The following is a 22,999-nucleotide window of genomic DNA, read 5'->3' as shown; positions in this document are numbered from 1 at the left end:
CACAGGTTAGGATCATTAGGTTAGAATCCCTCTATGCTGGAAGCTGGGTGCAAAGATGTACATTGATATACCCTGCCCTTCGCTAAGTTGTGGCTTGGTCACTATTTGACTAAAGATGCAGAGGAAAAGTATATATATCGTATATGGCTGCAGCAATTGTGTTGTTAATTGGCCTTTTGAATTGGACAGATTGTATGAAATCCTGAGCCTTTGGCTACGGCACATCCCCAGCTCTTTGGAGGACATTTTCAGTATGCAATACTGCTTTTTATTAGGTGCCTTCACCTCCCCATTTGGGCCTGTGATATGTTTAAAGACCATTTATACACCAGGCGTTAGGGTGAAGTTGGCTTTGATGATTAAGAAAAAAATCCAACTAGTCATTCAAGTGCATCCTGCATTTTTTATTATGTAAATAATATATCTATTATTTCATTTTAAAACAGCAAGGCAAACCCTTGTTAGTGCACGTGGCGTGTAACTCTCCGAATAACACAGCTAAATTGTGACAGGCTCTGCCCTGCGTAGGGGGACACCTTCTCTCCTGGCACTGCTCCTGGTGCATAGGGATAACAGATTAATCAACCACGTGCCCCAATATAGACAGGATGGAGTGGGAAGGGGGCGGGGGAAGGCAATGATCCAGTTATTTATCCTCCCACTTTTAGGCATCTTGCTCCCCAGTGGGGAAATGGAATGAACAACCTCTTCACTCCCCAGAACTCAGGGAGCGAAGGGACTGCTACTGTGAGAGGACCTTGCACAGACATGCAAGGAGGTGGATGAGGGGAGTCTTCTTGCACATCCCTCTGCCCCTGTGCACCCATGAGAGCGCTTCATAGAATCTGGCCTTGTATAGACAACTTTGCAATCTTTCTATTGCAAGTTTTCTACAGAAAGCACACAGGAGGATGGGAACACCCTTTCTAATCATTCCAAGGGGTCCTGCAGGTGGGCCTGATGACTAACTGACACAGATCCTTTCCAAGCACACACATGGGAGCAAATGACTTTTTCTGTTATCTCTGTTTGCAAAACCGATGTGTCTAGAGTAAAGAACGACAGGGCTCAATTCAGCCCTGGTAAAATGAGTGCCATTCTGGTACTGCAAGGGAGTCCCGCCCACTTATCCTGGGCCTGAGTCTGGCCCAGTCTGCATATGGTTGTATAAGGAATCAGTGGAGTCCGATTACAGTTGTTTGCCACCGATCTGTTGTTTACAAGTTAGAATAATTATTTTTAATATCTTTATATATGGCTGTTTTGCCCCTGCTGTTTAAAGCCCCAGTCCAAGGCCTATTCAAGTGAGTGACGGTCCTTCTACCAGCCCAAGTTGTGCCCTCAGTAGTGTTATTTATTCAGTGATTGCTGTCTCTGGGGAGTAAGAGCAGGTCACCTGCTATCTTTGGTGGGAGGCATGGCCGAACTGCAGCCTCTCCTCAAAGCCTTGCTGTCTCCAAGAAAGGTGCTTTGTTCAGGGGCACGACAGGCCAGTAGTGGCCTCCTCTCAGATGTCCCTCCTGTGACCCGAGGAAAGGGCTGGGCTGCCTCACAGGATCCCTTCAATCTCTGAATGGGAAAGTTGATGGTCAGTAAATGATCTCTTACGCTTCCTTGGGATGGAGACAGCAGACACCTGGTGCTCCTGGCTATAGCTGAGCCTAGAAGCAGAGACCATTTCAGGTGCATTTTATTTCCTTAGGCAAGCACTTAAAACAGCTGCCTATGTTCCTCGTCTGGGATTGGATCCTGCACAGCAAAGGTGTCTATTGTTGTGTATATAAGTGCCAGGTAAATAGTGACGAGTAGGGCAGGAAGCAAAGAGGAACCTGATCCTGCATTATTGAGAATGCTGCAGTGTGACCTCTAGACTGTGTACACTGGATTACACCTTCAGCTCCCAGCAACACTGGTGTAAATCTGGAAGGAGCTCTATTGACTTCAGTGGATTTACACTGGCATAAAGCTGGAGCAACTGGGAGCAGAATCTGGCCCTAGCCAGCGCTTCTCTTTCCCTGCGCCGGCACTCACAAATGCATTGGAGTGCAACAACCTTGTGCTCCCTACCGTGCACTCTTCAGACTCAGAGACAGGCAGGATCAAAGCCAGACTGTTAGTGATACACAGAATTTGAAAACAGGGAATAGGTCTTTGAACCACAGCAGAGCCCTTCAAGTGTTCCCTCCCTGCCTGAAAAGCAAAAGCACCACAGCAATTCTTTTGGAAGGGGAAGGGGAATACACAGCAGAGATGAAAACAGAGATAAAAGTGATATTGCAAATGTGATCTCGGCCCCCGCTGGACCATTCTGTGGGGATGGAGAAGCGAAGCCCTACCACAGTCTGAAAATTCCTACATCAACAGTAGGCCTTGGTAATGCAAATCCCTTTGAGGGCACAGCAGGGAGCCCAAGTTATTGAGCTCCAGCACAAGTGTCAGGGAAGGGTGGTGTAAAGGTTTTTAAAAATGGAAGAAGACAAATAAAGTTAAACCCGAAGTAAAGTCCTCTGCATTCAGTGGGTGTCTCATGCTCTTGAATGCCTGCTCTCTGACTCTCCAGGGTGTGGGTTAAAAAGGAACTGGATGTGGGGGACTCAGGATGGCAGGGTCTGGGGAGACATGGCTTTTTCACAAGCCTGATCAAGCTAATAATCAGACTTCATATTAAGGTTCTGTTTATAGAGGGTTACTAAATGGTTACTATATGTTATAAGCATGTTGGAGTATGGGTTATCGATGATTATAAGCCATTGTTATAAGCAATCACTTAACCTGACGGACTCTATAACAATTTATATAAAACACCTATTGACCATTTATTAACCCTTTATGAACCATTTTAAAATGGAACCTTCATATCAAATGCAACCAAGTTAATGAGGCTCTTAGCTACCCTTAGTCTTGCCATGAAGCAGGAGTAATGTGGAAGCTGTACAGCCATGCTTTCATTGAGACGCGTTCAGTTGTCCCTGCACCCAGCACCCCGGTTCCGTTAATCATTTTTTGCTCTATGGTAAGCATAACACACCCCACCTATGCTGGGATGATTCAGGTACAAAGAATTCAGCCTGATGTCTGGGTCCTGAGGAGGACCCATTTTCCTCTCCCTAGAGATGCAATCAATGTTCTAATGGTCACTGCCTTTCCTATCAGCTTCCAGAACAGAACAAAAAAGGGAAATGTGCTCACCCAGATGTACATAGAATAAATGGGATGAGTGGCACCAGTTGAGTTAGTCCCTGCCTTTCAAGGCACGGAGAGATTATAACCAATTTACTAAGTGTTAGTTTTTGTAGAACACTGATTTTGGGTTTTGACCTTGGTGCTCTTCCATTTGTAACCGGAGTGCAGTACGTGTAGACTCACACAAGCAAAGTAATGAATTCCTAGCTAACAGTGCACTGCCGCAGCTGAAAGCTTTTTGAGCTGGGTGGCATGTTCAGATGCTGTTTGAGAACAACGCCCCTCTGCCATGTACATTGGCCAAACCGGACAGTCTCTACGCAAAAGAACAAATGGACACAAATCTGACATCAGGAATCATAACATTCAAAAACCGGTAGGAGAACACTTCAACCTGCCACTCAGTAGAAGATTTAAGGGTGGCAATTTTGTAACAGAAAAGCTTCAAAAACAGACTCCAACGAGAAACTGCTGAGCTTGAATTAATATGCAAACTAGATACCATTAACTTGGGTTTGAATAGAGACTGGGAGTGGCTGGGTCATTACACATATTGAATCTATTTCCCTATGTTAAGTATCCTCACACCTTCTTGTCAACTGTCTAAATGGGCCATCTTGATTATCACTACAAAAGTTTTTTTCTCCTACTGATAATAGCTCATCTTAACTAATTAGCCTCTCATAGTTTGTATGGCAACTTCCAACTTATCTATATGTATATATATATATCTTCTTACTATATGTTCCATTCTATGCATTTGATGAAGTGGGCTGTAGCCCATGAAAGCCTATGCTCTCATAAATTGGTTAGTCTCTAAGGTGCCACAAGTACTCCTGTTCTTTTTGTTTGAGAACAGAGGATACAGATTTATAGATCACCGTCTGTGAATAATAAAGATAATGCAGGATTAGCTCCAGTGTATATGGTTATGAACCTGTCTCCACAACAACGAGGTAAAATTATTGTTCCCTGCAAGGCCACAAAAATTCACCACTGGGCTTAGGAAGATACTTTATTACAGCTCTGCAGGTTTCCTTGTACCACACAACAAGGAATAACTGCTTTTATTACATGCGAGAAAGGACATTTTTCACATTGTTAGTATCTGAAGCCCTACTTACCAACTTCATCCCTGATGTTTGCAAGCTCCACTGACAACTCCTTTTCTTTCACAAGGGCACTTTCATTCTGTTAAAAAAAATAAAAGGATATGTATAGTGTTAGGATATAGATATTCAGGCCTGTCTGTAAAGGCCTATACTTTAAGAATTTAGGTATACATTTATCATTTAGCTAGTTATAGAGGTATAAAAGAAAGAATCAAAATCACTATCTGCCTGTGTAAGGGCCTTCTCTCACTGTGACGTCTGAGGCCCTGGTCTTAGGCTATGGCCTTTGGCTAAGCTGCGGAGGCAGCCGTAAATTGGGAAGCAAACGGTCACATCCTCACATTCCAACCTAGTCACATTGAAATAAGGCAATCTGGGGCTGTTAGGAAGGTGATCCGATCTATCACTTCCAGAGAAAGGGAAGAGCCTAGAAGATGTAAAAGGAAATTTAGTTTGATAATTTTCTGTTTGGTAAGAACTTACTTATCAATAGACACAGCTGGGAAACACTTATGTCTTTATAGATGTAGTTGTGAAATCCTCATTTCTGTATTGTTTTGTCATTATAGTTTCCCCTTTACAATTGGTTTCAGAGTAACAGCCGTGTTAGTCTGTATTCGCAAAAAGAAAAGGAGTACTTGTGGCACCTTAGAGACTAACCAATTTATTTGAGCATAAGCTTTCGTGAGCTACAAGTGAGCTGTAGCTCACGAAAGCTTATGCTCAAATAAATTGGTTAGTCTCTAAGGTGCCACAAGTACTCCTTTCCCTTTACGATTGTTTATTTGCATGGTCTCTGTCTGGTTCTGTGATTGTTTCTGTCTGATGTATAATTAATTTTGTTGGGTGTAAACTAATTAAGGTGGTGGGATATAATTGGTTAGCTAATCATGTTACAATATGTTAGGATTGGTTAGGTAAATTTCAGTAGAATGATTGGTTAAGGTATAGCTAAGAATATTACTATATAAATTAGGGGCAAACAGGAAGTAAGTTGGGATTCGAAAATAAGGAAAAAGGAACTTGGATTTAAGCTTGCTGGAAGTTCACCCAATAAACATTGAATTGTTTGCACCTTTGGACTTCGGGTATTGTTGCTCTCTGTTCATGGGAGAAGGACCAGGGAAGTGGGAGAGTGAAGGAATAAGATTTCTAACATCTAGTCCCTCGATTTATCCCAGATAAGCACTTTCACATGTTTATTTACTAAGCTGGATTAGGTAAATTCTTCAGATCTAGTTTTGTAATTATTATGAACTAATTCTCTTTTAAAACCAACTGTGGAAGACAGCATTGACACAATCATGTTTCATGGAAGCCTAAGGAAGACAATATTATATTTACATACACATCTGCATTTGCAAGTCAGTGTTTGTGCGTGTCTGTGTTCCAGTTTGTGTGGACAGCACATATAAAATGGTATTAATGATATTAACATAGACAAACATATTTGTGTCCCTGCATATAGCAATAGAGCTAGATCTAGATAGTGCAATATACACATACACATAAATCGGATTGTGTATATTAATATATTTATAGCATTATGTAGATAGTGTACACAGTACACACACAAATACCAGTAATAACCCGACTTTCAAGTCTATATTTCCAGCTTTATGCATGGATATGGTACATTTTAATTAGACCAGAAGAAAAAAGACCACCTCAAAAAAGGAACCCCTGAATTCTTTTAACATATAACAAAGAATTAAGACAAACATTTAGCCGGAAGAATATAAAACATATTTATATTGGCAATACTAAGATGTCTCTACTAAAGAGTCAGGATTTTGGTAGCAGATATTTCATAAGAGCTGAATGAATCACGAGAGAAAGCTAGCTGCAGGGAAATCCACAGGAGAGTGATTTAGTACAAGTGATCCCAGAGTAACAGCATGCACATAAAGCCACTTTTAAATTGGAATGTATCCTGTGATACATTAGGGAGGAGACAAAGGAACATATCCTACTGGGAACGTCACCAATGATTAGGAAAACTAAATCAAGCTACTATATAAATATGCCCCCAGCAAGGAGAGAACCAGAGTCTTTAAAAGGCACTACAGAAAAATCATATTCAGGGGAACATGCAAGGTAGTAGCAAATTCAATGGAAAGGAATCCCAGCAAGTAAACTGGTCAGCACTATGCAGGGCTGAAGGGAATCCAGGCACTTTAAGGACCAGTTCAGCAGCAGGCAGTATGAAACATATGGCAGAAAGCTGGTGATTCTGTAACTGATTTTTATTTCCCTGCAGTCCAACAGTTAATTTAACAAAAATATTAACAGAAATACATGAAAAAAAAAAAGATAAAATTAAGAGCTAGAGAAGAAACTTTCTATAAAAAGGGCAGAAATACCGATTAAAAAAAAAAAAGATTAATAGACTCCCCCTCCTGTCCCTGTTGTTTCTTCTTTAGCCTGCAGTGAGCACAATCCCTTTGCAACCTTCCTGTGCTCCCGTGTGTTCTGCTTTCACACTGCCTCCGTAATCAGCATGTCTCAGCAAAGCCTCTCCCACCCGGTGCTTGTCTCTATGACACAACACCATTTGACTGGTTTTAGGCCATCTTGGATGAACTGTAGCAAGCATTTTGAGAAGAAAGAAAAAAAGGAAAATATATATTGTTTTAAAATCTAGGCCATATTTTAGAGTAGAAACCACATGTACATACACAAACACACAAATGATTTATAGTCTTAGAAAAGAGCTAGAAATAATTTTAAATGCACTATTTTATGGTTGGGAGCAGACTGTAGTCGGGGTGATTCTGCAGCCCCTTTTCATTGCCACAGAACTGCAGAGCACCACAGTCCCTAAGAAACCCAGGGCCTGATTTCCATTCACACTTAGGTCACTTTACACCACTCTGGAAGTGTGGAGGGGCCTCAAAGTGGGAGTGATTTATATTTATACCCACTTAAAGGTCCTTTTTACTTGACTACAACAGTATAAAATGGCCTTAACTTAAATAATTCAGCTGGTTTAAACTCTTAGTAAATGTGAAGGTGATATCATAAAATATCCAACACAAACAATCAACAAGAATTAGAAGGTCCAATTTATCAGAATATATTATATATCTGCTATCAAATATGTTCCAACCATTAGTCAGTGAGTGTGATACTGTCACCACACTCACTTGTCTATCCACTGCTGCCAGGCTGTCTGTTACCACCCACTTCGGCTTCCAACCAGTGCTTTCATACACCAACTGGTGTATGTTCCAACCCAACCTTCCTCCTCCTCTTCTAGTTCGTTCCTCAGTTTTTGGGATGGGAACCGGCAGCAGGTAAGCAGGTGGCATTGGGCGCGCTACACTGGGGATCAGTGAAGGTTTCTGGAAGTGGGGAGACCAAGTGAGTTGAGATTTGTGACCTGCCCTGCTATGTCCTGCACCAGACTTGGACTGAGTGGTACTTTGAAAAAAATAATGTTCTAAACACTATGTGAATGAAATGACAATATTTACTGGCTAAGCTTCTACAGCTGTTAAGGTCAGTTTATGCCATAGGGCAGCATTTCTCAAACTGGGGTCCGTGGATCCCTGTGGGTCCCTGAGGGTACTCCAGGGGGTCCGTGGGCCCTGCTGAGAAACTCCTGCCCATCCCTCAACTCCTCCCCCTGCCTCCCAGCATGTCGGGGAACACGCTTCCTACCTGCCCCAGCTCCGTTCCGCTCCCGGAAGCGGCCAGCACATCCCTGCAGCCCCTGGGGAGCCTAGCCACTATGGATGTAGAAGCCCTCTACACCAACATTCCACACAAAGATGGACTACAAGCCGTCAGGAACAGTATCCTCGATAATGTCACAGCAAACCTGGCGGCTGAACTTTGTGACTTTATCCTCACCCATAACTATTTCACATTTGGGGACAATGTATATCTTCAAATCAGCGGCACTGCTATGGGTACCCGCATGGCCCCACAGTATGCCAACATTTTTATGGCTGACTTAGAACAACACTTCCTCAGCTTTCATCCCCTAATGCCCCTACTCTACTTGTGCTACAATGATGACATCTTCATCATCTGGACCCAGGGAAAGAAGCCCTTGATGAATTCCACCATGATTTCAACAATTTCCATCCCACCATCAACCTCAGCCTGGACCAGTCCACACAAGAGATCCACTTCCTGGACACTACAGTGTTAATAAGCGATGGTCACATAAACACCACCCTATACCAGAAACCTACTGACCGCTATACTTACCTACATGCCTCCAGCTTTCATCCAGACCACACCACAAGATCTATTGTCTACAGCCAAGCTCTACGATACAACCGCATTTGCTCTACCCCCTCAGACAGAGACAAACACCTATTAAATCTCTATCAAGCGTTCTTACAACTACAGTACCCACCTGCTGAAGTGAAACAAACTGACAGAGCCAGAAGAGTACCCAGAAGTTACCTACTACAGGACAGGCCCAACAAAGAAAGTAACAGAATGCCACTAGCCATCACCTTCAGCCCCCAACTAAAACCTCTCCAACACATCATCAAGGATCTACAACCTATCCTGAAGAACGACCCATCACTCTCACAGATCTTGGGAGACGGGCCAGTCCTTGCTTACAGACAGCCCCCCAGCCTGAAGCAAATACTCACCAGCAACCACACAACACACAGCAGAACCACTAACCCAGGAACCTATCCTTGCAACAAAGCCCGTTGCCAACTGTGTCCACATATCTATTCAGGGGACACCATCATAGGGCCTAATCACATCAGCCACACTATCAGAGGCTCGTTCACCTGCACATCTACCAATGTGATATATGCCATCATGTGCCAGCAATGTCCCTCTGCCATGCACATTGGCCAAACTGGACAGTCTCTACGTAAAAGAATAAATGGACACAAATCAGACGTCAAGAATTATAACATACAAAAACCAGTTGGAGAACACTTCAATCTCTTTGGTCACTCGATTACAGACCTAAAAGTGGCAATTCTTCAACAAAAAAACTGCAAAAACAGACTCCAACAAGAGACTGCTGAATTGGAATTAATTTGCAAACTGGATACAATTAATTTAGGCTTGAATAAAGACTGGGTGTGGATGTGTCATTACACAAAGTAAAACTATTTCCCCATGCTTATTTCTCTCCCCCCACCCCACTGTTCCTCACAGGTTCTTGTCAACTGCTGGAAATGGCCCACCTTGATTAGCACTACAAAAGGTTCCCTCCCGCCCCCCGCTCTCCTGCTGGTAATAGCTCACCTTACCTGATCACTCTCGTTACAGCGTGTATGGTAACATCCATTGTTTCATGTTCTCTGCGTATATAAATCTCACCACTGTATTTTCCACTGCATGCATCCGATGAAGTGAGCTGTAGCTCACGATAGCATATGCTCAAATAAATTTGTTAGGCTCTAAGGTGCCACAAGTACTCCTTTTCTTTTTGCGGATACAGACTAACATGGCTGCTACTCTGAAAAGTGGGGTGTGTAGCTACCCTGCAGAGGGAAAAAGTGGGGCTTGTGAAGCCCAGAGTGGCATACTTGTGCTGCCAGCGGCTAGTAGCTGGGGATATTTTCCCCTGGTGGGCACAGACAAGGCTCCCTCCTGCTGCAAGCAGGCGACAGTGATTCACTCCAAATATCTTGGTTAACCCTGCAAAGTGTCATTACACAAAGTAAAACTATTTCCCCATGTTTGTTTCCCCCCCGCCCCCACTGTTCCTCACACGTTCTTGTCAACTGCTGGAAATGGCCCACCTTGATTATCACTACAAAAAGGTTGGGTTTTTTGTCCCCCCCCATCCCCCGGCTGGTAATAGCTCACCTTAACTGATCACTCTCCTTACAGTGTGTATGGTAACACCCATTGTTTCATGTTCTCTGTGTGTGTAAATATCTTCTTACTATATGTTCCATTCCATGCATCCGATGAAGTGGGCTGTAGCCCACGAAAGCTTATGTTCAAATAAATTTGTTAGTCTCTAAGGTGCCACAAAACCTCCTGTTCTTTTTACACCACTGTTGTTTACTAGAGTGAACAGTAAACCCATCAGCATTGTTACATGATATTTGTTTTGCAGTAATGCCTGGAGGCCTGAGTCAGGACTGGAGACCCCACTACACTAGGCAGCGTGCAAAGTTTTGTTGAATAAAACACGCAAAGAGGTGAGCTGAACTGGTTGAGAAATGTATGGGTATGTTCAATGCTCCTCTGCTTCCGCCAAGCGCTCTCTGTTGGTGTCAGTATACTGGCAATCTTGAGTGCTGTTTCCCAAAGCAGCAGCCCTGAACAGGATCCCCTTTATGCAGAACATCACAGCAACAGCTAATACCGGTTGACCAACACAGTGGGGTCATTTTAAGAAGAATTTTAATGGTGACACAGTCAATAGAGATGTAATAGATTTGTGGGGGGTGGAGGGGCAGGGCTGCAGGCAGACTGTGAGAGGGTACACTGGCTATTTTATTGCCAGGTACACTCCTGCAGCTGGGCAGCACTTACTTGTCTCACCAGCTCTCACCTTTTCAAACAAAATCTATTTAATGCAAGGAAGAACTACATAAACCAATGACAAACACATACATACATACCAAAGTCAGACCGACACTTGTTATTATTCTACTTAAATGAAGACACTGAAAAACAAGTAAACAATTATGACGTTTTTGCAAAAAAAAGAGAGAGTGTTAAAAATGGAACTTCAGCAAATTTCTGCCAAGTTATTTATCTTACAGTTAAAATTAAAAAACTAAAATAAAATCCCGTGATGAAACCCAGCATGAATGAATGCATAAGCTCTCTTCATAGGATCATTTTATGCTAACTTGTAACTTGAAGTGGTGAAGCAGTTCACATACCTGGGGTCCACAATCGCAGTCAATCTTTCACTTGAAATGGAACTCAACGTTTGCATTGGAAAAGTCACCACAACAATGTCTAGACTGAACAAAAGGGTCTGGCAAAATAACAAACTGACAGCACACAAAGATCTATGTGTATCGTGCATGGGTTATCAGCACACTTTTGTATAGGAGTGAGACATGGCCTTTTACTCTCATCAGGAAAAAAGACTCAACAGGTTTCATGTATGTTGCCTTCATCGAATCTTTGGAATCTCCTGGAAGGACAGAGTCACCAACACTGAGGTGCTCAAGCGGGCCAGCACACCCAGCTTGCAAACACTCCTCATACAGAGACACCTCCGCTGGCTTGGGCATGTGTGCCGAATGAATGATGGGTGCATCCCAAAGGGCATCCTCTACGGCCAACTGGCATCTGGAAAAAGACCCAAAGGATGCCCCAAATTGCATTTCAAGGTCGTGTGCAAGCAAGACTTCAAAGAAATGGACATGGATGTGGACAACTGGGAAGATCACACTCAAGACTGCAGCCTTTGGAAACAAGAGCTTAACAAAGGTCTCCGGAGTTATGAGAGGAAGCCGTCCAGCTTAGCAGAGGGGAAAAGAGCTTGCAGAAGTCAGAGCCCAAAGGGTCAAAACATCACCTTTAAATGTGACAGATACGGCAGAGATTGTCTCTCTCGAGTGGGTCTCTTCAGCCACAGATGCCATAACACCAACTGAGTAAATTCTTTACCTCTCAGGGGCACATACCTGTAGTCTCTTGAGATTGAAAGACGCCTGCTACTACTAGAGTGCTGGGAACAGAAGACATAGAACTGGAAGGGACCTCTTGGGTCATCAAGTCCAGACCCCTGCTATCACAGGCAACCCTGTCATATGGTCCTGTTCATGAATTTATCAAACTCCATCTTAAAACTAGTTGTGTTGTTTGCCCCCACTATTTCTATTGAAAGGCTTATCCTAGTCTTGGAGATGACTGATATATTGATTACTCTCTCCAAAATAACAACGTTTTCTCTGAATGTGTTATGCTCTCTGAATACAGAGGATGTGCAATAACTAGACACTGGGTTCACTCATATAAAGACCACAGTGCTACCACTCATAGCATCCCCTGGGCTCTGCACTGTCAGTAATAGCCCAGTTTATTTATTGGCCAGAGATTTCTGACTGCCTTCCTCGATCTTGTTTTGCTGTTTGCTGGATGTGAGATGTGTAGATTAAATTCAGTGCCAAATTTTAAAATACCCCTCTTTGAAAAAGATTTTTTTCTCTTTATTAGAACAATGCCACATACATTCAATTTTCCAATTCTTTATAAACATCCTTGAGAAATAGCCCTTGATTTCCTTTGACCCTTTAACTGATGATTTGGAGATTCGCCTTTGGTTTCTCTCTCTGACAGAGGAGATAGGTATGGCATTAGCTAATCTTCATAACAACCAAGAATATCCTGGATGTGCAGTGAACTCACAAATCCCTGACATGTTCTATTATTTTAATTTGCTTTGTCCGTGGTACATTATGTGTTTGGACTGGAGATATTTGTGAGACCAGTGTAAATACTACACTAATATGAAATGAAAAAGCCTCTCTTCATCTTCATCAACACGACTCTACTCAGAGCCACTACTTCAATCCTGGTAAATAAAGCCAGCAAATCAGAGATTCTAGCACCAGTTAAACAAAACAGGACTGCAAAGTCAAACTGAATCCGATGAGAAAACACAGCATCATCACATCCAGTGCTGAGGCTCATTTGGGTCTAGTGTCAAAAACATCACTACTTTTACATAACTCCCCAAAACAAAAGCTAACGTCTGCCAAAATAAATGTGTAAGCATCAAAATGAACATGACAGACCACTGAATTAATCCACCCCATTAATATTTATAGCAACAAAGAATATGTAACAGAAGACAAAGGAACAATCATGCTCCCTAGCCCTGAGCCTTAATAATCAAGCTTCATGACTAGAGGGCTCAAGGGATTAAAGGGATCTGTAGCCTTTTCTTCTCCAGGTCACCAGTTTGAACCCAGCCCCCGGTGACAGTGGCCAAAGGCCAAATTCAGCTCCAGTGTAAAAAGGCCCAACTCCAGTGAAGCCAGTGCCACATCTTATGGTGTTTCCATTTCCACTAGATGAGAAGGGAATAAAACTATGAGCCTGATTGTACATTCCTCACTCAATCAAAACTCCCTTTGCACAGATTCTGACCTCACTTACATTGCTGTAAATCCAGAGTAACTCCAACAGAGTGACAAAAAAGAAAAAAACAATTCATCCAAATAAATAACAGCGGCTAATCACAGTGATAGGTTATGCCATCATCTGTGGTTAAGTGATTTGCAAGCTCCATTCTGCATCCAGGTACCAGGGTGACTGGGCATTTTTAAAATGCCTTGATACGACAGACAAAGAGATACACTATATTTATACCTTAGAGAATAACCAATTTATTTGAGCAATTTATTTATTTCTTTTTGCGAATACAGACTAAACATGGCTGTTACTCTGAAACCTATATTTATACCAGGAACAATGAAATGAGACACTGGGCACTTGGAAATTTGCCTCGTTAAGGCAGGCAGGATTGGGACCAAAGCTTATGGAGCCTGTTTTACACCAGTGTAACTGCACTGATTTCAACAGAGTTACACCAGGGTAAAGCTGAAGAGACCCACTGGAGAAACAGGCTCTCCATGTAACCAGCCTCTGACTCCATTGTATTCACGCAGCCTTATCAAGTGTGATTTTTGTTTTTAATAATTGTATTTGTATTGCTCAGAAGCATTTGCGGCTACATCCTATGAAGTAATGCACATAGTTACATTGCACATATTATGGACTAGTGCAAACTAAAAATATGGTCAAGATGTAGACGTAAACTGGAGTAATAATAATCATTATTATTATATTTACTAATATTGATCTGTATCCTGTAACCCTTAGTCCTTATTCAGGCAGAAGTGTTGACTTCCAAAGGGATTTGCCCTGGAGAGCCTCTTATCTGAGGATCTCAGAGAAATACTAATTATTAAATCTCATGGCACCTTGTCAGGTAGGTAAATATTATTGTTCCCACTTTACGGATGGGTAAAATTAGCCAGAGAGAGGTGTAGAGAATTGCCAGGTGCTACTTGGGAAGTCAGCAGCAGCTGGGAACTGAATATGGGAGTCCTGACACCCTGTCTGTGCTCTTTCCTCAGATCATACTCCCTTCCGCCACAAGGTCTTTAAGAAGGACACTTTTGGTGTGTTATATTCCAAGTTATAACCATACATGTAGTACCACCCTGAGCATTTCTTCCATTTGAACTATATCTAGTACAAACATGCATTGCACACAGATGCTCTATAGCATTTGTGATTATAGCCACTGTTTTATGTCACCCCTCTGCACCTATTGCTTTGAAAATATTTCAGAATGTTTTAGTGTGGAAATGGTGCTTAGTCACCATTGTGCTTGATTCACAGTCACTTGGAGCAAGGTCTTATATTATCATTGGAAGGGCAAGCAGACACATTCATAATACCCTTACAGCAATAAATATTTCAGCTGATTCTTGAAGACGCAATAATGAAATCCATTGCAACGGATGTTCATAAGGACTATCTTCCTTTCCAAAAAGGGGTGACTTTAAAAGTGCCATTTTAATCATACTAGATAGCAGGCAACCTCCCCCCATAATTCCCCTTAGGTTAAAGTTCCCAAGCAGAACTGATCACCAGGATGTTCCCCGGTGACTATATTTTAATGAGTTTTATATTAAACCATATATTTTCCTTAACCTGGCTGGCAACATACCTCAAGCTATATTTGAACGTATATTAAATAAATGGGAAGCAGGAGAGCTTTTCATTAGACCTATTATACGGATCTTTCAAAAATCCAGCCTTTTATGAAATATACTGCACCAGCAAGTGTTCCTGCCAAGATATTTTCTATTAAGCAAATTAAAATCATATGTACTTTCCCTTCCTGTTCTGTATATGCTCAGAAATCTAGGCAAGTGTCCAAAAGAATAGTATGACGAGCTACATGTTAGAACTGACATACAAATTCTCTCCCACATGCTATCCTCTAACTACCTGTGGCTATGATCTTGCTCTTGGTATTGACACATGTAACACAGTTCAGTTCAGTGTTCAAGGTTTTGCTTGTCTACAGATTCACCCTGACAAAGGAAAATGTATAGTTTGCCTTGTTTCTTTTCTAATGGATTCTATAATGTCAGAAAAGGAGGAACAATAGAGAGATAAAATCTTAGGATAGCATGAGAATGAATAATCTCTGCAAGTGAAAAGCTAACTTTAAAACTCCATGCAGGGATCCTGCATAACTCGAGCTCTGAAGGTCTATGAAAAACGTATGAAAATCATAATGACAAATCAAGGCAGCTGTAACTAGAGCCCATGTCCCTGGTACCTTATTGTTTTATGAAAATGCAATTGTCACTTTGAGACTGCAGGATAAAATTATGTAAGGCACTGCAGTGTATGTGAAACCAATGGTTTGATTTGATACTAATGAATGAGAAGTCAGCACATTCTAAATAAGATGAGCATTACACCCCTTTTAGTTACGCCAGGCACATTACCTACATTAGCTAGAGGAAGGAGCACAGATTTAATCAGCGTAACGGCTAGCTCTCTGCCCTTTCAATGAAGCATAAAAAGGAAGATGCAAAGTACCGTCTTGTCCAGGCACTGAAGGCAGTAATAAAGCTTGCAGCAGCACTGGCCCATCCTGGCAGGCTTGCTGAAAAGGAAACCAGCTTCATTCAGAGTGAAATTCCCAGGCAGCAGTAATGTCACAAAAGGCAGGTGCACACTGCTGCAGGCTGCCACAACTTGCATGTGGTCCCCTCAGCTCCCTTATTTCTCTTAATAACTTCGGGAATCCAGAAGAAGGAGGTATAGGAAGAGGAGGCGGAGCAAGCAGAGAGTGAGCAGCGTGTCAGCATCCTGATGTAAGAAGGGAGAGTCACTTTGCCACGAGAAGGTTCAGAGTGAGGCAGATCAATAGAGACGCAATAATAGAGCCTTTACGAATTTCATCACCCTCCGAGGACAGCCAGACTTGTCCCTGCAAACTAACGGCCACCAGCTTGCCCTGCTCAAGCCTCTTCAGCATTATGATCTGGTTTATCTGACACGTTTGCCCACAAAAGACAGTAACGAAGAACACGATTTGTATTCAAGCAAAGCAAAAAAGGAAAAAGATTTTGAAACTTAACAGAGTAAGCACAAAATACAGTGGAATCTAGCTGCGGATCCGTTTTCCCCAGAAAAGGTGGGTCTTTATTGTCCTGGTCCTCAAAGTTACATTGAGTTATTTGCAATGATGATAATAATAATACTGTGCAATTATATACTGCCTTTCATCCAAACATCTGCAAATTCTTTATAGATTCATAGATATTTAGGTCAGAAGGGACCATTATGATCATCTAGTCTGACCTCCTGCACAACGCCGGCCACAGAATTTCACCCACCCACTCCTGCAAAAAACCTCACACCTATATCTGTGCTATTGACGTCCTCAAATCGTGGTTTAAAGACTTCAAGGAGCAGAGAATCCTCCAGCAAGTGACCCGTGCCCCATGCTACAGAGGAAGGCGAAAATCTGCCCTGGAGGAAAATTCCTTCCCGACCCCAAATATGGCAATCAGCTAAACCCTGAGCATATGGGCAAGATTCATTCTTTCTTACAACATCGCTGTACCAGAAGGACGCACTAGTTGAACACCCAGTTGAAAAGGAACCCTGGCGGCTCACCGACTGGGCCATTAAAAGTCCGGTCAGCAGCGCAGCGGGGGCCCGGGGTTATGGCAGGCTCCTGCCTGCCCTAGCTCCGTGCAGCTCCCGGAACTGGCCACCAGTCCCTGCAGCCCCTAGACGCATGGGCAGCCAGAGAGGCTTCGCGTGTTGTCCCTGCCTTAGGGCCGGCTCCACAGCTCCCATTGGCCGGGAACTGTGACCAATGGGAGCTGTGGGGGCGGCGCCTGCGGGCACGAGGGCAGCACATGGAGCCTCCCTGGCTGCTCATGAGTCTAGGGGGCTGTAAGGACCTGGCAGCCACTTCCCAGGAGCCATGGTAAGTGCCGCCGGGATCCTGCACCCCAAAATCTTTCCCGCACCCCAACCCTCTGCCCCAGCCCGGAATCCCTTCCCACACCCAAACTCCCTCCCAGAGCCTGCACTCTGTACCTCCCCAACACCCCAAACCCCGGCCCCCTCATCCCCAGCCCCACCCCAGAGCCCACACCCCCAGCTAGAGCCCTCACCCCCTTGCAGCCCAACCCCTGTCCCAGCCCAGAGCTTCCCTGCACTCCAAACCCCTCATCCCCAGCCCCACCCCAGTGCCCACACCCCCAGCCAGAGCCCTCACCACCTCCTGCAGCCCAACCCCCTGCCCCAGTCTGGTGAAAGTGAGTGTGGGTGGGGAGAGTGAGCAGTTGAGGGAAGGGGGATGGAGTGAGTGAGCGGAGCAGGGCATTGGAGAAGGGGGGTAGGCGCAGGGCCTCAGGGAAGGGGTGGGGCAGGGGTGTTTGGTTTTGTGTGATTAGAAAGTTGGCCACCCTAAGTATTTGCCCTGTTTTATGGTTGGGTAAACTGAGGCACGCTGTTGTGCTATGCTCAGTGACACACTGACAGCAAGTCAATGGCAGAGACAGGAACAGAAGACTTTTGGACTCCCAATCAATTGCTTTAACCACTAAGCCCTCTGTGCAGGTAGCATGATGCAGTGTATACGACCGTGGCTTGGGATTGGGAGACCTGGGTTCTGTTCCTGACTCTGAGACTGACTTGCAGTGTGCTCTTCAGGGCCAGATTTCCCATTAGGCACAGCAGGCCCGTGCCTAGGGGTGCCAGCATTTTAGGGGCACCTAAAAATTCAAATGTTGCTGCTCCTCAGTCCTGGCAGGGGGTGGGGCTGGCTGAGCGGGAGACAGCCCCACATAGCCCTGCTGGAGCACTCCTCGCTCAGCCCGGCGGACAGCGTCACCTCCCAGCAGGGCCAGAAGGCAGGGCTTGGGAAAGTGGGTCTCTGGAGGGGGAGTTTGTGGGGGCACTCTGGGCAGTGAGAGGGCAGGGGACGCTGGGCTGTGGGAGTCTGTGTGGGGCACTGGGAAGTTGTGGTGGGGCTGAGACGGGAGCGCTGGGCAGTGGGGGGTCTGTGGGCAGGCGAGTGCTGGGCGGTGGGATGCCTAAATTTAAAAGTGGCAGGGTACCCAGGCCACTCGCGGTGGTTAGGAACTCTGAGCTGCTGCAGGTGGTGGGGGTACCCTGCAGCTCCCAGCTGCTTCCGAGTGGCAGGGGTCCCCGGAGCTCTGAATCACTGAGGGTGGCGGGGTGACCCCACAGCTCCCTGCTGCCACAGGCAGTTTGGAGGGGAGCTCCAACCCCCTGCTCCTAGGGGCACCCAAAGTGTAAATCCAGCCCTGGCGATCTTGAATAAGTGACTTCACCTCTGCATGCCTCACTCTCTGCATCTATAGAATGGGAATAATATTACCTCTTCTCCTTTGTAAAGCATTTAAGAAATTGTGGGATGAAACGTGACATATAGGCACTAAGTATTATTATTATGGTATGAATGTGTTTGGTTTGCCTTTTTCTGCCTTTCAGAATTCCTCGCCCAAGCCTGAAACTCTAATTGCTGCTTTTTAGATTTGTAGACTGAATTTTCATTTATTTCGTTAGTTAGTTACTGGTGTTACATGAGATTTTTACACTAAATACATAATTGAGTCTGTAACTGCTTGTGAATTTTTATTTAGTTAATTACTGGTGTTAGATGAGATTTTGATGCTAAATACATAATTGAGTCTGTGACTGCTTGTGGCTGGGTAGTACAATCCATTAGAGTGCTTGTATAATTAACCCTGTGTTTATAAAAGGCTTTGTACCCTCCAGGCATCCTTCTACTGAAATACCTTAAATGGGCAGCTATTTATAAGTGATTTAGCACTTTTCATAGGGTAAAAAGACCCACATTAGGGGAGTCCTCTTCAGAGACCCTATATATATACAGAGAGAGAGAGAGAGAGAGAGAGAGAGACTAGACCTTTGTTTTTTTATGTCGCTGAAAATAGACAAGAGAGCCTGTTGATTCACACCCCACCCCTTCCCTATTTTTAGGAAACATGTGTACTGTAAATGTTAAAGGAGTCGAAACAGAAAAGTTAAGTGCACTATTTTTCCACAAGCCTAATCTCAAACCAATCAAACATACAATACATTTATACTGCCTTTCAATTAACCCAGAACAACTCTCACTGTGGGGGAACTACTCAAGTGTCATGCTAGCATAGCCAGCCCAGATGGCAGAAATTCCGGGCCCCAGGGCCAGGGCCGTCCCTAGGGTGGGCAGGGCCCAGGGCGCAAGTGATGAATACGCCACTTCTGGGACTGCCCATGCTGGCCCCCCAAAGCGCAGGGCTGCCCGCCCGGGCAATTTAAAAGGGCCCAGGGTATCCAGCCACGGGCCCCCAGGCCCTTTTAAATCACCTGGAGCTCTGGGCAATTGCCTCCTTTGCGACCCCCCCGTCGGCAAGTCTGAGCATATCTCAGTTCTAGGTGTCCCCAAGTAGGCACAGTTTTTTTGTTTTCAGTCTGTTCAGGGATGTGTGCAGTGTCTTGGATAAAAGAGGAACCAACAAAGAACCTTTGATCAAAATTTGAGCCAAACCAAATCTAAAGGTTCAGATAACTCCCTGGTCCATATTAGCTTTCATTTCTGTGAACCTCTGTTCTTCCTGCGTCCAATGAGGGCTGGAGCAAAGTGTCAGACTATCAAGGATGGGTGAATTTGAAAAATAAAGGAATAATCCCACTCTGTGGCCCTGAGTTTTAACAATCCCATTCAGAGAATCAAAGGTTTCCACATAGCACCTGGAAATTATTGAGCTGCTGGATATTCAGGAGCAAGAGGGTAAGGTTAGAAGGCAATGCCAAAGCATTTCATCCTCAGTGGGAGGATTTAGACTCTGTCCCGTGACTCAGGCTATGCCTACACTACAAGCTGAGGGTGTGATTCCCCTGCTTGGGTACCCATACTCATGCCAGCTCTCATTGAGCTGGTGCAAATATAAATAGCAGCATAGGCATGGTAGCCCGGATAGAGGCACTGGAGGCACGATTGAGCCACGCTGAGCACATACCCAGCGGTTTCAGCAGGGTTTGTACTCAGCACAGCTGGCCAAGTATGTGCACACCAGCAGGGGAATCGCATCCCTAACTTATAGTGTAGACACAGCCCCAGCCCCTCAAATCTGTGATTTGACTCATAGATTTTAAGGTGAGAAGGCACCATCATGATCATCTAGTCTGACTTCCTGCACATTGCAGGCCACGGAACCTCGCCCACTCCCGAAACAGACCCCTAACCTCTGGCTGAACGACTGAAGTCCTCAAATCATGGTTTAAAGACTTCAAGTTACAGAGTCTTTAGACTCTGCGCCCTCTCAGTTCCTTCTCACCGCCAGCGACGGTTGGTTGGAGCACCTTTTTCCCGTTGCCTAGCAAGTGGTTAGCAGTTCTCTCCTTCCTTCTTTCCAAAATCTCATGTCAGAAGAGGAGCACAAATTGCACTCTCTGGACATCAGAAGAGCCCTGGCCTTTTACATCGAAAGGACCAAGCTATTCTACAAGCTGATGCAGTCGTTCGTCGCGGTGGTGGACAGGATGAAAGGTCTTCCAGTGTCTGGCCAGAGAATTTCATCCTGGTTCACTTCCTACATGCGTTTCTGCTATGATCTGGCGAAGGTGCCTCCACCAACAATTGTAACCACCCGCTCAACTAGGGCGCACTCCGTGGCGGTGGCATTCCGGGCCCAAGTGCCCATTCAAGATATCTGCATGTCTGCTACCTCGTCATCCATCCATCCACACATTTATGTCTGATTATGCACTTACCCTGCAGGCCCAAGACGATGCTGGCTTCGGTAAGGCAGCGTTGCAGGCCGCATGACCGTGAACTCCGAGCCCACCTCCAGGGATGCTGCTTGTGAGTCACTTAGAATGGAATCGACATGAGTAAGCACTCGAAGAAGAAAAAACAGTTCGCTACCTTTCGTAACTTTTTTCTTCAAGATGTGTTGCTCATGTCCATTCCATGACCCGCCCTCCTGCCCCTCTGTCAGAGCTGTCAGCAAGAAGGAACCGAGAGGGCGTAGGGTTGGCGGTGCCTAGTGTACCGACGCATGAGTACGGGACTCAGGGGGGTGCCACAGACGACCCTACAGATACTGCGAAGGCACCAGCAGCCAGGAAGGCTAAATCACACCAGGAGTTGCAGCTAGCTAGAGATGTTAAGAGTAACAAGAAGGGTGTCTTCAGGTATGTTGGCAACAAGAAGAAAGCCAAGGAAAGTGTGGGCCCCTTACTGAATGAGGGAGGCAACCTAGTGACAGAGGATGTGGAAAAAGCTAATGTACTCAATGCTTTTTTTGCCTCTGTCTTCACGAACAAGGTCAGCTCCCAGACTACTGCACTGGGCAGCACAGCATGGGGAGGAGGTGACCAGCCCTCTGTGGGGAAAGAAGTAGTTCGGGATTATTTAGAAAAGCTGGACATGCACAAGTCCATGGGTCCGGATGCGTTGCATCCGAGAGTGCTAAAGGAATTGGCGGATGTGATTGCACAGCCATTGGCCATTATCTTTGAAAACTCATGGCGATCGGGGGAAGTCCCGGAAGACTGGAAAAAAGGCTAATGTAGTGCCAATCTTTAAAAAAGGGAAGAAGGAGGATCCTGGGAACTACAGGCCAGTCAGCCTCACCTCAGTCCCCGGAAAAATCATGGAGCATGTCCTCAAGGAATCAATTCTGAAGCACTTAGAGGAGAGGAAAGTGATCAGGAACAGTCAGCATGGATTCACCAAGGGAAAGTCATGCCTGACTAATCTAATTGCTTTCTATGATGAGATAACTGGTTCTGTGGATGAAGGGAAAGCAGTGGACGTGTTATTCCTTGACTTTTACAAAGCTTTTGACACAGTCTCCCACAGTATTCTTGCCAGCAAGTTAAAGAAGTATGGGCTGGATGGATGCACTACAAGGTGGGTAGAAAGTTGGCTAGATTGTCGGGCTCAACGGGTAGTGATCAATGGCTCCATGTCTAGTTGGCAGCCGGTATCTAGCGGAGTGCCCCAAGGGTCGGTCCTGGGGCCGGTTTTGTTCAATATCTTCCTTAATGATCTGGAGGATGGTGTGGATTGCACCCTCAGCAAGTTTGCAGATGACACTAAACTGGGAGGAGTGGTAGATACGCTGGAGGGTAGGGATATGTTACAGAGGGACCTAGACAAATTGGAGGATTGGGCCAAAAGAAAAAGGTTCAACAAGGACAAGTGCAGAGTCCTGCACTTAGGACGGAAGAATCCAATGCACCGCTACAGACTAGGGACCGAATGGCTAGGTAGCAATTCTGCAGAGAAGGACCTAGGGGTTACAGTGACGAGAAGCTGGATATGAGTCAACAGTGTACCCTTGTTGCCAAGAAGGCCAATGGCATTTTGGGGTGTATAAGTAGGGGCATTGCCAGCAGATCGAGGGACGTGATCGTTCCCCTCTATTCGACATTTGTGAGGCCTCATCTGGAGTACTGTGTCCAGTTTTGGGCCCCACGCTACAAGAAGGATGTGGAGAAATTGGGGAGAGTCCAGCGAAGGCCAACAAAAATGATTAGGGGTCTGGAACACATGACTTATGAGGAGAGGCTGAGGGAACTGGGATTGTTTAGTCTATGGAAGAGAAGAATGAGGGGGGACTTGATAGCTGCTTTTAACTACCTGAAAGGTGGATCCAAGAGGATGGATCTAGACTATTCTCAGTGATAGCAGATGACAGGACAAG

At 44.9% G+C, this 22,999-nt stretch overlaps 1 protein-coding gene across 1 annotated transcript in view; it reads right to left on the bottom strand.

Moving 5' to 3' along the window:
- MTUS2 (microtubule associated scaffold protein 2) overlaps positions 1-22,999 on the bottom strand; it is a 498,561-nt gene that overhangs the window by 47,671 nt on the left and 427,891 nt on the right. The window contains exon 9 of the mRNA XM_037891750.2: positions 4,308-4,374. Within this exon, the coding sequence (XP_037747678.1) occupies positions 4,308-4,374 (67 nt within the window). The remainder of the gene's footprint in view (positions 1-4,307; positions 4,375-22,999) is intronic.

Source organism: Chelonia mydas, chromosome 1 (genome assembly GCF_015237465.2).
Source record: "Chelonia mydas isolate rCheMyd1 chromosome 1, rCheMyd1.pri.v2, whole genome shotgun sequence".
Taxonomy (NCBI): domain Eukaryota; kingdom Metazoa; phylum Chordata; order Testudines; family Cheloniidae; genus Chelonia; species Chelonia mydas.
The sequence above is the reverse complement of the archived record's forward strand: the minus strand, read 5'-3'. Positions and strand labels throughout refer to the sequence as shown.